The following is a 15,250-nucleotide window of genomic DNA, read 5'->3' on the forward strand; positions in this document are numbered from 1 at the left end:
TTGGACAGATAGCTAAGCAATTGGCAGAACGGCCTACTAATTTCTTTCCAAGTGACACCATACTAAATCCTAGGAAATAATGTAAAGCCATCTCCTTAAGAAGTGAAATAGTAATCAATAAAGAGCTCCCTAAGAAGAACAAGAAGCCAATGAAAGACCCTCCAAAGGAATAGAGGGAGGAGAACTTAGAGGAAGCTCTTACACCAACAAAGTTCAAAAAAAGAAAAAATAAAAATATATGAATACAAAATTTCATACCCTCAGAGGCTCAAGAAGTAAGATCAATAGAAGAACTTTTCAAAATTCTTAGAGGTCTTCAAGAAACTACAAATTAACATTTTGTTTGCTGAGGCCCTTGAACAAATGTCTTTCTATACCAAATTTATGAAGGAGCTGTTGTCCAAGAAAAGATCATTTCAAGAAGATGAGAAAGTAATTTTCACCAAGGAATGCAATACCATCATTAAAAAAAATAAACTACCACAAAAGTTGAAGGATCCAGGTAGTTTTCAGATCCCGTACACTATTAGAGACATCACTATTGGTAAAGCTCTTTGTGACTTAGGAGCTAGCATCAATCTGATGCCTCTACCTATGGTGAAAAGGCTGCAGATTGAAGAGATAAAGCTGACCAGAATGTCATTACAATTAGTCCATTGATCAATAAAATTTTCACATAGGATAGTGAAAAATGCATTAATCAAGGTCAGAAAATTCATCTTTCCCTCCGATTTTATAATTCTTGTCATGGAAGAAGATGAGAATGCCTCAATCATCTTAGAAAGACTATTCTTAGCCATCGGACAGGCACTTGTTGATGTTGAAAGAGGAGAGTTCACACTAAGAGTTCATGAAGATCAAATGGATTTTAATGTCTTTCAAGCCATACAATGCCCAAACGAATTAGAGGAATCAGATGATTGCATGTCCATTGATTTGATTGACATTATAGTCCAATAAGTTGTGAACAAAGGAATCCTTGAAGACCCTCCATATCCTAGAGATTCTAAAGCTAAAGATGAATTAGACAATGTATGCTTCATGAAAGATGACACTGACAGGTGTTGTGACATACCTCAACCACCAACCTAAGAATCTTAACGTCAAGCTAGTGACGATAAAAAAAATGCTTGTTAGGAGGCAACCTAACCATGGTTAGTATTTTTTTTCTTCTTTGTTTTTTTGTTTAAGAGTTCATAGTCATCATCATCATCTTCTTCCCCTTCTTTCTCCTCTTTTGTATGCATATTTACATTTCTTTGTTTTAAGTTTATTCCAAAAAAAAAATTTGGGGTTATACACTAGACGACCATTACCCACGCCTGGCGTATGAATAATGAAGCTCCCAGGGGAGCATACATGCAAGGACGCCAAGCATCCTTAATCGACATCGGGCGTTTTCAAAAATACTCCTCATTTAAAATCATGTTGATTAGGATTTTATCTTATCATTTTTTTCTTTTTATGTATATATGCTTTTGTCCATAATTTACACCTATTATTCTGTCAATCTTTAAGTTTAATGTAAATCTCTAAGTTTGGTCTAAATTCTTAAATTTGGTGTTGGTAACACCATAGATCGTGAAGACCCGACACAAAAAGCAGTGATGATAACTGAATAGACTTAGGTAAGATCAGAATAAGATAAATCCTCTTTACTGGTGGTTAGTTATTTTCTTTCTCCTTTACTTTCATCCTTTCTGTTTTCATTTTCCTTGTTTTTCTCTTTTATTTACTTTTTCCTTCCTTGCATGCATAGCATATTCTATCTTTCTTTTCTCATCTTAAACTTAAAATTTGAATGCTTGTTCCTCCAGTAACTATCTATTTTTATGGAGCATATCTTGATGAAAATATTGAATTAAATAATTCAAAAACAAACAGTGGAGGTGCTTAAGTATATGCGGTTACATTTGAAAAAATTTGAAATACTTGAATCTTGAGGAAATAGAAAAAGAATCTTCAAGAATGGAAATTTAAAGAAGTATTATGAGAATTTGACCAATCAACTCCTTAAAGCAGTTTGAAAAAAAAAAGTCTAGAAAGATCAAAGAAATCAAAAGTTCCAAGGCTCTGAGCACCAATGATTAGGGCCCAGTTATGTGCCTGCAATATTTTTGTTTTAAGGATAGACTTAGGCTAGTAAATTCGAAGGGTGTTTTATCACCTGATAACTTGGGCCAACTGGACCGAGATTATCGATTGAAAGTCCGTTAAGAGAGTCACCTTAAAACAAAACATTAAGAAATTTGAAGAGGCTCTGGTCATCGATGTCTGGGTCAAAACCCTAGTTATGTGCTTGTCGTGTGACTATGTCAAGGAGAGACTTGGATAATTAGATCCGAGAGGTGCTTTATCACCCGATAACTTAGGCTAACTGGCCTGAGATTATCGATTGAAAGTCCGTTAAGAGCTGCCTTGTGTCAAAGCACTAAGAGTTAAAAGCCCACAAAAAATATTTTTCCTAATTTAATAAGAAGTAAACTACCTTCAAGTCATTCAAATTCAAAAGAATTTTCATAATACGATTCGAATTTTAGTTTTAGTATGCAAGATTCATGAAGGATAAGCAAGTCGAATGTAACCACAAGGATTATCATAAATCCAACTTTTTGTTTTCAATCTTAAAAGCTTTTCAAATCTTTTTCATTAAACTAAACCCTGTTTATCTTTTTTTTTTTTGCTTAAGGACAAGTAAAGTTTTAAGTTTGATGTTGTGATAATACATTATCTTAAGCGGTTTTTAAATTTCTATTTCATCTATTTTCTTAGGATTTAATCAATTTTTTTATGTTTTTTAAAAGAATTTAATAAATAATCAAATATGTGGAGTTGGAATAGTGTTCTTATGTTTTCAAAAACTAGTAAAAATCAAGTCCTTTTCAAAGAAAAATACAAAAGCAGCAAAAGTGCGGTCCAAGGAATAGAAGCGTGCCCTAAGAAGTGGAAATGAAGCACACACGCCTAGCGAACAACACGCATGCTTGGCGGATGGGTCTCCACCCCTTGCGGCCTTGATCTACACCTGACGGTTTCCTTCCACGCCCGGCGGACTCCCATGCATGATTCATGCACGCCTGACGGCCTATGCTCCACACCTGGCGTGCGCTCTGTTTTGGAAGGTGGAATTTTGGAATTTTTGTCCAATTTTTTTTAATACAAGTCTGGATTAAATATAATAACAACTCTCAAGAAGCACAATTAAGGTCCAAACTTAATTATCCACATCATTAGAGGTTTTAATCACATCCAAAATATTAAAAATTCTAAAAAATTAGTTATTAATTCTCTCTAGAAACATAAAAAATTCAATTGTCAAATTTGATTTGAATCATTTTTCGAATTTGAATTTACAAATTAGTAATTAGTTAACTTATCTTTCTATCCGAAAGATAAGATTAGGATAGTTATCTTATCTTCCTCTCCAAAAGATAGAGATAATATTAGTTTTAGTTTGAATTTGAATTCTAGAATTAGGATATAAATAAGTGAATCTAATTCATAGGGAGAGACACCCAGCTTCTTCATAATCTCTTTTTATTGTTTTCTTTTCTTTTTCATGGGTAACTAATCCTTTGTTAAATGGTTAGAAGCTCTGTTTATATTTTCTATAGGTTATTAATCTACGTTTATTTTATTTTAAAGTTTTGTATTGATCTATTTCATGATTGAGTTATTTATTCTTCATTCGGATTAGTAGTATCGAAAAGTATGCTAATCTATTTTAAATTTTTTTTATAATTAGAAAATTTGATATTTGAATTAAAACTTCAAAACTCTTTCACATGACTTTTTGAATTCAACTAGGAATAGTAGTTCAATTAGTGTGCAATACATGCATGATTTTCAATCACTCTAATTTTGAATAAGTGATATATAATTCGAATTAGAACAACTTTTGAAAATTGTGTTTTTCTTCTAAAAATTTAACAGGACAAAACTAGTGTGAATATGTGACATATAATTCGACTTAAAGACTACTTTTAAATCTTTTTAGAAAACTAAATCAGTTTTTGTGCTTAATCTCTTGATTAATTAATTGATGACTAATGCTTGAAAAACTGAAGAGCCAAGAAATTGAAAATCAGTTACTAAAAATGAGAAATCTTTATAAACTTCAAGATAAGTAAACAAGGTTTGATTTCTCTAAAAGTATAAACATCTCCAAAACCCTTGACTCTCATCAATATTGTCTTCTTTCAAATCAACATTCAAGCTCTCTGTCTCTTTCTGTAAGCGTTCAAGCATTCAAGGTTTTCAAGCTCTCAGCAAAACACAATCTTACCCTCTTCAATTCAGATTCTTTTAATTTAATTAGTTATTTAATCTGATATTTGCTTGCTCAATCCTTTAATCCTCGTGGTACTGATATTCACTCACCGTAGTATTACTTGAACGATCCGATATACTTGTCGGTATACGTGAGTTTTAATTTTCGCTCATCAACAATAGAATATGTAGTGTTTGCAATGTTGTCACTTGTAGTAGCCATGGATATTTTATTTTTGCGCTCTTGATACCATGACAATAATCTTGAGCAGTGACTTGTGCAGCAAAAAATCTATTCTTGGTTGAGAAGAAGACGAAAGAAATTCAGGGATATTGAAGTAAAATGAGGGTGCTTTGATGCTGAATTAGATGAATTGAGTTAGCTTCATATGTGCATTACATTGATTAAAGGGTAGCTGCTCAAGATGCAGAGACAGTAACATCCCTAACCAACTAACACGCTAATAAGGTACTCTAACTAACTAAACAGTTATACACTAAGTTAGTAAGTTCTTGCACAACTTCTTTCTTGTTGTCTTCTATCTTTTTTCTTCCTTTAATATTTTTGCTAGAAAGTTACTTCTAGTTTATAACATAAATCATTTTAGAAGTATTAAGAGTTGAAACTTACCTCGAGATCAAGCAAGTGTAAAAAATAGATTATTATCCTATTAAGCCGAAGATCTAATCTGAATCTAATTCAATTCAATATATTTGATAAATTCATTATTTTAAGTTTTCGAGCTAAAAATAGTTGGATCCGAAAATAATTTTTCAAAATTGTGTTAATAAAACATGAACTCTCCTAATTATTATTATTGGCCAAACAACAGGACAGTATGTATTTAATTTATTGTTGACAATTTATTTCACAGGTACAAGAATACATATTATTGTAGTCTCCACGAAGACTAACATACAAAAACAAATTCACCCAGCAATACACACACCACGCAGACACTCTCACCATTATTCGTAGAACCAGATCAGAATTTCATCTGAATAAGAGTGGCTATTTATTTATTTATGATATATTATATGATTCCAGGCCCAAAGTATGAAGTTTTAAGTATTAATTATTAAAGCTGAAGTCCATTGTCAAAAGGTAAAAATCATTTTCGGCTGCCAATTAGCAGGGATAGGTTTATTTAGTTCTTGCGAATAAGCTCCATGACAACCGGTATCTTGGAACCTCAAGAAGAGTGGACCCCTTGGTGGGTTAGCATAGTCAAACACTGCCCCATAAGCTCTCCGCAATGGAGTCCATTGTTTGCGTGAATCCTGCAATATTAGAGAGGTGGAATATAATATAAATATGTAATTATATTGATGTTATAGCTCCAACATTGAAAATAACTTAATAATCAAGTTATGTAACTAGCTAAGCCAATAAGTTATTAGAATCTCATTATTAATTTTGGTTTCAACATAACAGCCAACTTATTTAGTTTTCAACCAATTAACTATATGTATGTACCTCCCAGAATTCAACACTAGTGACATCGTATAATCCACCATGGCTGAGAAGCACCATAGCAAAGTATCCAGGGTTGCTGCTACTTTCGTGGATCTTAATAACAATCTTGCCATTGCAAGGAACTCTCTTGTATGCAATATCAAGAGTACCGTACTTTTTGAGCTCTTCAGATGCATTAAGACTCACACCCAAACTCTCAAAAGCGCGTGGGCTCAGTATGAAATCTGTTCTGTCTCCCTCACCATAATCTGTTGCCACCACGGTTACCCCGTTGACATTGCACAATGTTGGTACTTTACATTTAACCTGAATTACCATTATTTATTATTTTATATTATATTTGAAAAATAAACAAGTGTGAAAAAGATGACATAGAAAACTCATTATATATTCTTACAATTTTATTATATACATACAATTATATACATATATGATACAAATAAGAGGTACATCAAAGATAAAATTTATTTCATTCTTTGTTAAAAGATAAAATTTACAGAAACGAGTCCAGACTCTTCAAAAACCTTAAATTTGCCTCCTCTCTAACATCCTTTTAAACCAAATCTAGAACACTAACCTGAGGATTATTATAACGAGGAGTTGAGAGGGAAACGTACCTGATAGCATGCACCGCAGCCACTTCCACCTTTCCATAGCCCAGATACCGCTGCAACCTTGCCATCATTGTCCATCCTTCCATATTCGCCAAATCCACATGCTCCACCTAAATATATAGGAGAGACCGTGCATGATCAAAAAATAAGTTCATAAAATATATTCTTAGAGAAAAGGAAAAAGATACCATATATTAGTTATAATTACCATGGTCATGATCACTAGTGAAACTAAACATGAAAAATGTGTAAAAGGAAAACATACATTCGTATAAAGTATAACAAAATTATTTTTAAAAAAATAACTCAAAATGAATATTTTTATTTGTATTTGTTTTGCATTTGAGGCAACACTCATAAATTTATGTTTTTTTATAGTTTTAAAAATCAGATCGAGTTAGCTGATTTAGCTGATACAATTGGGTTAATCGAAAATCAGTCACTAGACCAGTTTGATTCATGTAAATTGGTAATAAATCGATTAAAAAATTTAAAAAAGACAATCAAAAAGTGAGTTAACCGATGGGAGTTATGTGATTTTTTAATAATTAACTAATTTAAAATAATAAAATATAAATTTTTTTTTATCAGAACAGAACCTTGTTTTTTTATTAAAAGGGTTGACCTCTCCTAGCATGCACTCCTCAAAATATATTGCATGATATGTGTAAATTAATTAAAGGAGGGTAATAACATACTTGGAGTCCCATAACCATCACGGGTACCATAATAGGATGCCCTAGAGTTCTTATAAGAATTCCAAGGGCAATAGTCATTATTAGTGGCGATGCTTAGTGCTGGTAAAAGCAATATAACGCAAAGAAGACCAAGTTGGTGCTTAAGCTCCATATCTAAAGAGGTAAGAAATGTAGTAAGTAAATGCAATAAACCAAAGTATGTGAAGGTATATAATTAACTAATAACAAATATTATTGAAAGAAGGTTTTGTGAGATTACAAGGATAGATAGTTGTCATATTTATAGTGCTGCCTTAGGTATAGATACCAGTGGTACGGTAGTGTATGAGGCCAATTGGGACCATAGGAATAATACGTTTTAAGATTGGATTGGTGATGTGGACCAGTAAGCATTGACCTTAACTAACCCAGGGAATAAGTTTCGTTATAATATCCGTACTGAAATACTACAAGAAAGAACCAAGTTTGTTTATAGCGCATGGTATACCATGCACGAAGGAAATAATAAAGTGGCGGACAACTTGAGAAGTGAAGGGAATCTTGAGAAATGAAAAAGAATCAATTCTTATGGTAATATTTTAGGGAGCCACTCACAAACACGTATAAAACGTCTTTTTAATAATATTTTTTAATAATTAAAATTTAATATATATAATCGATTAAATCGTATTATTTTTGTTAAAATTAAGCTAGATAAATTAATTTAACCGAAAAAATAATGAATCAAATCTTGAATCGGTCTAAATTAATATTATTTTTTATAAAAAATGACTATAATACATTTATTATAGAAAATAACAAATACTTCTATTATATATATATATATTAATTTTCAAACTCTAAATACTAATCCTACCACGACAGAAAAATAAAGGACTAGAATTTAGAAATCTCAAAATTAATATATATAATAAGAGTATTTTAATCATTTTTTATAATGAGAGTATTGTAATCATTTTTTATAAAAAAATAATATTAATTTAGACCAGTTCAAAATTTGATTCACCGTAAATATTTCTCATTATTTCACATATAATAATAGTAATATCTCTATATAGAACACTTTTAATAATTTTGAGAAGATAGAAGGGAAATATATATTATTTGAGGAGTGCTAGAGGCCAGTAACTTTTGTGATTTGTAGCCATCAAGTAGTCATCAATAATGATTTTAATGGTGTGAGATTTCATCCAATGGCTTATTTTTCTTTGCTGGTTACATGCTGGCCAGAATTTGGAAAAGTTGCTGGCCTCCTAGACTTTTCCATATTATATTATTGAAGGAATCAACATCTAGCTGCAAAATAATTCTGTTGAAGATTGTACATCCAATTCAAATACTATAGCATCCTAATTTTGGTTTGATTTGTCCCAAGCCCACAGATCATTATTATAATTGGTCAGTAAATATGATCTCAAAAAATTTTGATAGATGAATTAGATGAGACTTGATCATCAGGTCATATAGTGAAAAAATCTTAGATTTTATAAAAAAAAAGCGTTGTATAAAAAAAACACATTGGTGATGATACTAATAATAATGGGGATAATGCTAATATATACCATGATAATGCATGCTAAGATTATTAGGTTCCTTTCGTCATACTTCATCTCAAGTTGTTATTTCTTACCTACGATTTTCCCTGTTTGTAGAAGTAGACTTGTGATCAGTATTTTGTATGTAAGTTTCATTATACTAATTTCAAAGGTTTGATTAATTAATTAGTTGGTCAAAACGAATAAAGAATTAGTAGTATTAAGCTATAGCTGCCGATTGAATTTTTGCTATGAAGCCCCATGGATTGAGAATTCATGACATCAGAAAAATCGTACTCAATTGCATACATGGTTCTCGGCTCGGTCAGGTAATTAAAGAAGGTGATTTCTTTCGTATCCAATTAATTTGAGGGTATTACATATTTTTTTTACATGTTTCAATAAATTGATGATATATGTATTCATTAATTTTAATATTAATTTTAATTAGCAAATAAATTTTTAATTTTTAAAAATAAAAATTAATGAATTTAATAGGGATAAGTACTGTTTTGGTCTCTAACGTTGAGGGTTAGAATCGAAACCGTTTTTGATGTAATTTTTGACTTAAAATCGTCCTTAATATTGTATTTCATTTTAAAATCGTCCTTTCTAATAAAATTTTTAATTTATTTCTAAACTACCCCTACTTTAATAAAAAAAATTATAAAATTTTAAAAATAATAATAAAAGAAAACACGTTGGGGGCGGAGGAAAATGGTATACGAAGGGGGAGGGGAGAGAAAGGGGGAAGGCAGGAAGGGAAAGGGGGGAGGAGGGACGGCGCCGGCGGCAAAGCTTGGAGCCGCCACCGCCGCCAGGAAACCCAGCGCCAACCCAAACGCTTCTACTGGTGGTGGTGGTGATGGAGGAGAGGGAGGAGAGGAAGTGGAAGAAGCCGGAGAAGAAGAGGAAGAAAATGAAGGGGACGCGGGTTCGGGGTGGGGGGAGGGGAAAGGACGCGAGGTGGGGGTGGGGGGAAGGGGAGAGGGGGAGGGGGAAGGGGAAAGGGGGGAGGGGACGGCGGCGGCGCCGAAGCTTGGAGCCGCCGTCGCCGTCGTTGTGGCCATCGCCGTTGGGGATCGCGAAGGAAAGAGGAGACGCGAGTCACTGCCGCCGCCTCGCCGCCTCATCTGCATCGTTTTCTGCTTCTGCATCTTGCTTATGCTTTCTTGCTTTCTGTTTTCTTGCTTCTGCTTTTTTGCTTTCTGTTTTCTTGCTTTCTGTTTCTGCTTTTTGGTTTGGTGTTGTTTGGTGTTGTTGCTGTTGTTTGGTGTTCTTGGTGTTGTTGTTGGTGGTGGTGGTGGTGGTGGTGGTGGTAGTGTTGGTGTTGGTGGTGGTGCTGGTGTTGGTGCTGGTTGTGGTGGTGGTGTTGGTGTTGGTGGTGGTGGTGGTGGTGGTGGTAGTGGAGGAGGTAATTATGCTGGTAGTGGTGAGGGTATTTTTGTCCAAAAAAATTAAAAGGACGATTTTAATACGAAAAAAAACGTTAAAGATGATTCTAAATCGGAAATTACGTTGGGGACGGTTTCGATTCTGACCCTCAACGTTAGGGACCAAAACAATACTTATCCCAATTTAATACATGTATAAAATATTTTATATATACATATCTTAATACACTATACATACATTTAAGTCTGGTTAAATCAAATCACCATATGTGATAAACCTTAAAAATAAATAATTTAAAAGAAAAAAAGAAAAAAAAATTAGAATTGAGCCGTTATATATGCTGCTGGAGAAAGAGGGAAGAACATAAAACCCTAATCCTTTTTTCTAATTTCGTCTTCTTCTCTTTTCTATATTCCCAGAAAAAATTTGTTTTCGTCTTCTTCCCTCTCCTTCACTCAGGATATACCTTCTTTTTCCTCCTTCCACTACAAAAAATTACCGGAATACCGACTGATTTAGCGACTGATTCTGGTGGTCGCAAAAGCCTTGATTGCTAATTAGAAAATAACGACCAACTTCGGTCGCTAACGGTTAGCGACCGATTTTTGAATAAGGCCACCAAACCTCTCACCAAAGAGTATCGGTCGCTAACATAATCGGTCGCTAAATGGTGACGAAATTTTTCGACGCTAAATCGGTCGCTAAATGACGACCAATTTTTCGGTCGCTGAATCGATCGCTAAATTGGTCGGTAATTCCTAAATTAAAAAAACTAAATTGGTCGCTAAAGCAGTCACTGTTCCTAGTCTTATAATTATAGATTTTTACTAATTTCACATTTACCACGGTTAAAACTTAATTTTATAAATAATTATATTTTTACACAAAATATAAAAAGAATCAAACATACTGAATTTTTCAAATAAATACCAAAAACATTTCCAGTACCATACATCTCATATTTTCAACATTGATCATTAGAATTCCATTGGACGATTCTTAGTTCCTTACAAGTAAAGAGGGAAAATAAAATTGGAAAAGTAACTGATGCAATTCTGAACTTGAAAAGGCAATCAATGCTGCAACCAGCAGAAAGCAATGTGATTCAACAAGTTAATGTTCAAAATAAATTTTATCAACTGAACACTGTAGTTGGAGAAACTTGCATACCCCAGGATGGGATTCAACAAAATCTCTCAGCCGCGCACGGAACAACTTCCTCAACAGCATGCCCAGCCGCCTTCGGTTGGCAACTCTGATTCATACTCCACCGCGTCATAGTTAATAGTGACATGCAGATCTGGCTTCATACAACTTGTCTTTTCATCAAACACTAACACCTTCTTAGCCACAATTGCCTCAGGCAACAAGAATTTTTAACTAAGCCAAATGACCAAGTGTAAACCTCCTAAACAAGCCACAAATCACAAATCATTTTTTTTTTTATCAAAAACCTTGAACCAACAACATTTGAACATAAAAACTATAGAAAATAAAAAATAAATGAAATAAACGAAGCAGAAGGTAACTGTAACTTAAAAAAAATAAAGAAACTTAAAACTCTCTAATACTCATAGATCTAAAACCACCAACATAAAACTACAAATTATGTAATAATATCTCTCTAGAAATAAATTACCCTAGCAGTAGCAATTATCACTTCAATTATGTTAAGTTGAAGCTAATATAGAGACCCAACTCCCAGAAATCCTCGAAGCTATAGCTAAGTTGTCCTCAATAAAAAAAACTAACACGTTTGTATGTGAAGCAACTTGTTTGCCAAATATATAGAGAGAGAAAATGAAAGAAAATTAAAAGATGAGACTATGAAAATAAAATTACATAGAATTAGAAAGCCATGAATAATGGAATAATGCAGTTCAGAATCAGGCATATTCAGACAAAATACCACACATTAAATTCTCAATTCAACTAACCAGCACTTTAGAGAACAGAACAAAAGCTATATTCAAAAAATTGAGACTCAAATGTAAATTAAACTCAGCAATGTTCAGGTGCATACAATAGCATCCCTATCTCAAATTCTCAATTCAAATTCTGTCCCTAATAGTGATAAGAAAAATCACCAAAAAAATACAATATTCCAATATAAAGACATAACAATTCAGTAAAATTGATTCAGAATAGATGCAAATTCCACTGAAATAATTCAGTGAAGAACAAAGGGAATTACAAACTCACATCTAAAACCAGAACTGACACACAAAAAAAAAAAAAAAAGAAATGTAAATAAAAAAACACCCAACACTATACCTGAACTCAGTTTGAAGATCTTTAGCAACAGCCACTACTTCATCCAAGTTTTCATTAGCTTCCTATGACAAACTCAACAGGTGTAATAATCAGAAGCAGAGCATCAATTAAGGAAACACTATGAAATGCATTAATTAATTAATTTGAGAAATATTTGAGACATAAAAATAATCTAGGTCATGAACAATTCCCATTTTGAAGTGGATCCAACTATGAAACTAACTCAGAATCAAACTAAAATTAATCAAGCTGAACTCATCTGAACATTAAAGAACGAAGATGCTTACCTCAGGTCATTGTTCTCACTTCTCATTACTTGATAGAGTTATTGTGGTGGTCAATGGGATCGAAGAGGAACACGGTGGTTTTCGAGGACTACTTCCCGGCAATGGTGTAGAAACTGGGGACTGAAGGGTTCATGAAAGAGCTGACAAGTATGGACCGAAAATCAAAACACATTTACACTAGTTTTCTTGAATAAAGAATCAAATGTATGGACCGAAGCTAGAAGATGACTTTCCAAATCAAAGCACATTTACACTGCTATAAGATTTGCTGGCCTTTTCAATTAAGGGAATGTTTGATTGAAAGATACAGATATGATGAAAATTATAAACCCTAGCTACGTACCAAGTCCTCCGAATTCTTCGACTTGCCAATTTCTTAAAGCTTTTTCACCTAATCAAATAATTAAATAATTAAACAAATTAACAAATAATTAAATAATACGCGACAAGGAGCAATAGCAAAAGTCAAGCTATAACTCGCTAAAGTTGGATAAAAATCGAGTTTTTTACTAAAATTCGCAAATCCTCTATCTTCAAAACTCATTACGCCAAAAGACATTTATCAAAATCCATATTCAAACAAAATGGCAAAAAAATTGCAACAAAACCAAACTTTATTTAAAAAGAAAGTTCGAGGTAAAATTTTCTTATGGGTTTATAAAGAAAATAAGTGATGTGTTGCAAATAGGCAGGTTTTTAGTTAAATATAGTTCTTAGAACTTCAAATAAAGGAGAATATGCTAAATTTTGAAACAACTTTATCAAAGTTTAAAGAATGACTATGAATTCAATCAAATAAAAGAAGAATTGATTTGTGTAACACCCTAACTACCAAAGCTCGCACTTCCGGCTGCGCGATTCTGATAGCTCGGACATTACGACGACACTTATATTATTTAATACTAAAATATGAGCCTGTTTAAAACTTTGAACCGCAATACCGCTCCCAAAGATACTTTCGTTCGATAACATACATCCATAAATACCATTCAACTTACAACAACTCATAAAGAGTACATCCATATATATACATAAATATATATAAATAATATTACAAACATAATCCAATACAATTCCTATCCCTCTTACAGATTATATCAAGATAAAGGCGAGGGTGCAGTAAACCATAACTAAAACAATACAGAGCATCACAACAACAATTAAATAAGCTCTTCGTAACTTCTGCGCCCATATCCTGAAAGGGGAAAAATGTAAGGGGGTGAGAACATCATCCTCGAAAGGGTTCTCAGTAGAGGGTTTTTGGGAATTACTGTAATAGGATACATGAAGATAAACCGTACCAGTGATTAATAACCGCCTTATGCCTCTTTTCAAAAACAACGGTTTACAATAAAAATAAAGTCGGAAATCTTTTCTGAAAGAGGAACCATTCAATTCTCAAAAACTCAAAAGCCTTTCAAAACGGTTTACCTATGCTGAAACAAAATAGCCTTTCATATTTTATTCCAAACCAGAAACACAAAACCAAAATCAACCATCGGTTCATCTCATTCCAACCACGGCCCTAGGCCCAAACAATCCAACCATCAACCAATTACCACAATCCAACAGAGTCCCAGTAGCAAAAACAAATAGGGAGATGCAAGCACAAACAAACAGTTATTGCAAGTAGAACAATTAGCAATTAATCACATAGGCAAACCAAGTATAGTATGCACACCCAAACAATGTCACATAGATGCATATGATGCATGCCTGTCCCTAGTTGCTGATGATATCATCTGTCGGTTATATAGCCAACCCGACACGTCCTGGTAGCTAACTATGGACAGAAACATCCATCGCGGAGCAAGTAGGTTTGAGCTACAACCCCATTGCTACTACTCGCTCAACCCAGAGCCAGTGGAATAACCACTACTGCGGCTACTACCCAGGCGGGTGTTTAACAGCTCAACCTGGAGCGAGTAGAATCACCACTACTACCGCTACTACCCAGGCATCACAGTCTCTGACCTGGAGCAAGTGGGACGAACCACAACCCTTGCTACTACCCAGGTATCTCAAGCATATATTCATTCAGTCCCAGTCATGGATCAACATCCATCTCAGCCATCTGGCTTAAATTCATAATTCATAGTCAGCCATACGGCCCATAACTCATTTGGCAATCAGCCATAAATCAATATCATACATAGCCATTGCGGCTCACGGTTCAATCCAGAACCAGCCAATATTCATAATCATACACAGCCATTCCGGCCCATAACAAAACAGCACTTCCACCATTCAACATCATCAAATTCATAAAACCGGCATTTTAGCCACAAATCACTTTTCTCAAGCCATTTCACTTTGAAATCAAACTTCAACTCTTTTTAGCCTTGGCTTTTAGAAATCTCGTTTCTCAAATCATCTCAGGCTCATAAGCCAAATTTACTCAAAGTGAGTTCCCTTTTTAACACAAAGCCGCTCTCGGCATCCTCTTTCCGAAACTTCCAAAACTATGGAAAGTTAAAGATTCATTTTGGGAACATTCAAAATCACCCATCCCACAATGGGATTTTATAACAAAGTTTCTCGACAGAGTCTCAAGTCTTTAGGGGAGAATAGCATAACTCATTTCGCCGAATTCATTTAAAATCATTAAAACCTTGGCTTTCCGATTTGAGTAATAAAATAGGATCTAAGCCAAACCGAGTCACGTAATCATTTACTTCTTTCAAAGCCGTTTCCTTTACTT

At 33.7% G+C, this 15,250-nt stretch overlaps 1 protein-coding gene and 1 long non-coding RNA gene across 3 annotated transcripts; both read right to left on the reverse strand.

The window, feature by feature from the left end:
• Positions 1-5,367: 5,367 nt before the first annotated feature.
• On the reverse strand, positions 5,368-7,209 carry LOC107617414 (expansin-like B1). The gene is made up of 4 exons (XM_016319176.3): positions 7,059-7,209; positions 6,364-6,470; positions 5,747-6,052; positions 5,368-5,550 (listed from the first exon to the last, which is right to left on the reverse strand). The coding sequence occupies exons 1-4, from the start codon at positions 7,207-7,209 to the stop codon at positions 5,368-5,370; spliced, it is 747 nt and encodes a 248-aa protein (XP_016174662.1).
• Positions 7,210-10,933: 3,724 nt separating this feature from the next.
• Positions 10,934-13,300, reverse strand: LOC107627932 (uncharacterized). Of its 2 annotated transcripts, XR_002359834.2 has the most exons (4): positions 12,893-13,300; positions 12,550-12,689; positions 12,263-12,324; positions 10,934-11,396 (listed from the first exon to the last, which is right to left on the reverse strand). It is a non-coding gene; the product is annotated as an uncharacterized LOC107627932 (long non-coding RNA). The 2 variants fall into 2 exon arrangements; XR_001617592.3 differs by having other exon boundaries at positions 12,550-13,298.
• Between the last annotated feature and the right edge of the window lie 1,950 nt (positions 13,301-15,250).

Source organism: Arachis ipaensis, chromosome B1 (genome assembly GCF_059453495.1).
Source record: "Arachis ipaensis isolate K30076 ecotype BB chromosome B1, ASM5945349v1, whole genome shotgun sequence".
Lineage (NCBI taxonomy): Eukaryota > Viridiplantae > Streptophyta > Magnoliopsida > Fabales > Fabaceae > Arachis > Arachis ipaensis.

Coding starts and splice junctions, on each gene's coding strand:
- LOC107617414 (XM_016319176.3), bottom strand. CDS start 7,209: ATGGAGCTTAAGCACCAACTTGGTCTTCTTTGCGTTATATTGCTTTTA. Junction 6,471..7,058: donor TGATGGTTATGGGACTCCAA/GTATGTTATTAC, acceptor CTATATATTTAG/GTGGAGCATGTGGATTTGGC. Junction 6,053..6,363: donor GCTGCGGTGCATGCTATCAG/GTACGTTTCCCT, acceptor ATGGTAATTCAG/GTTAAATGTAAAGTACCAAC.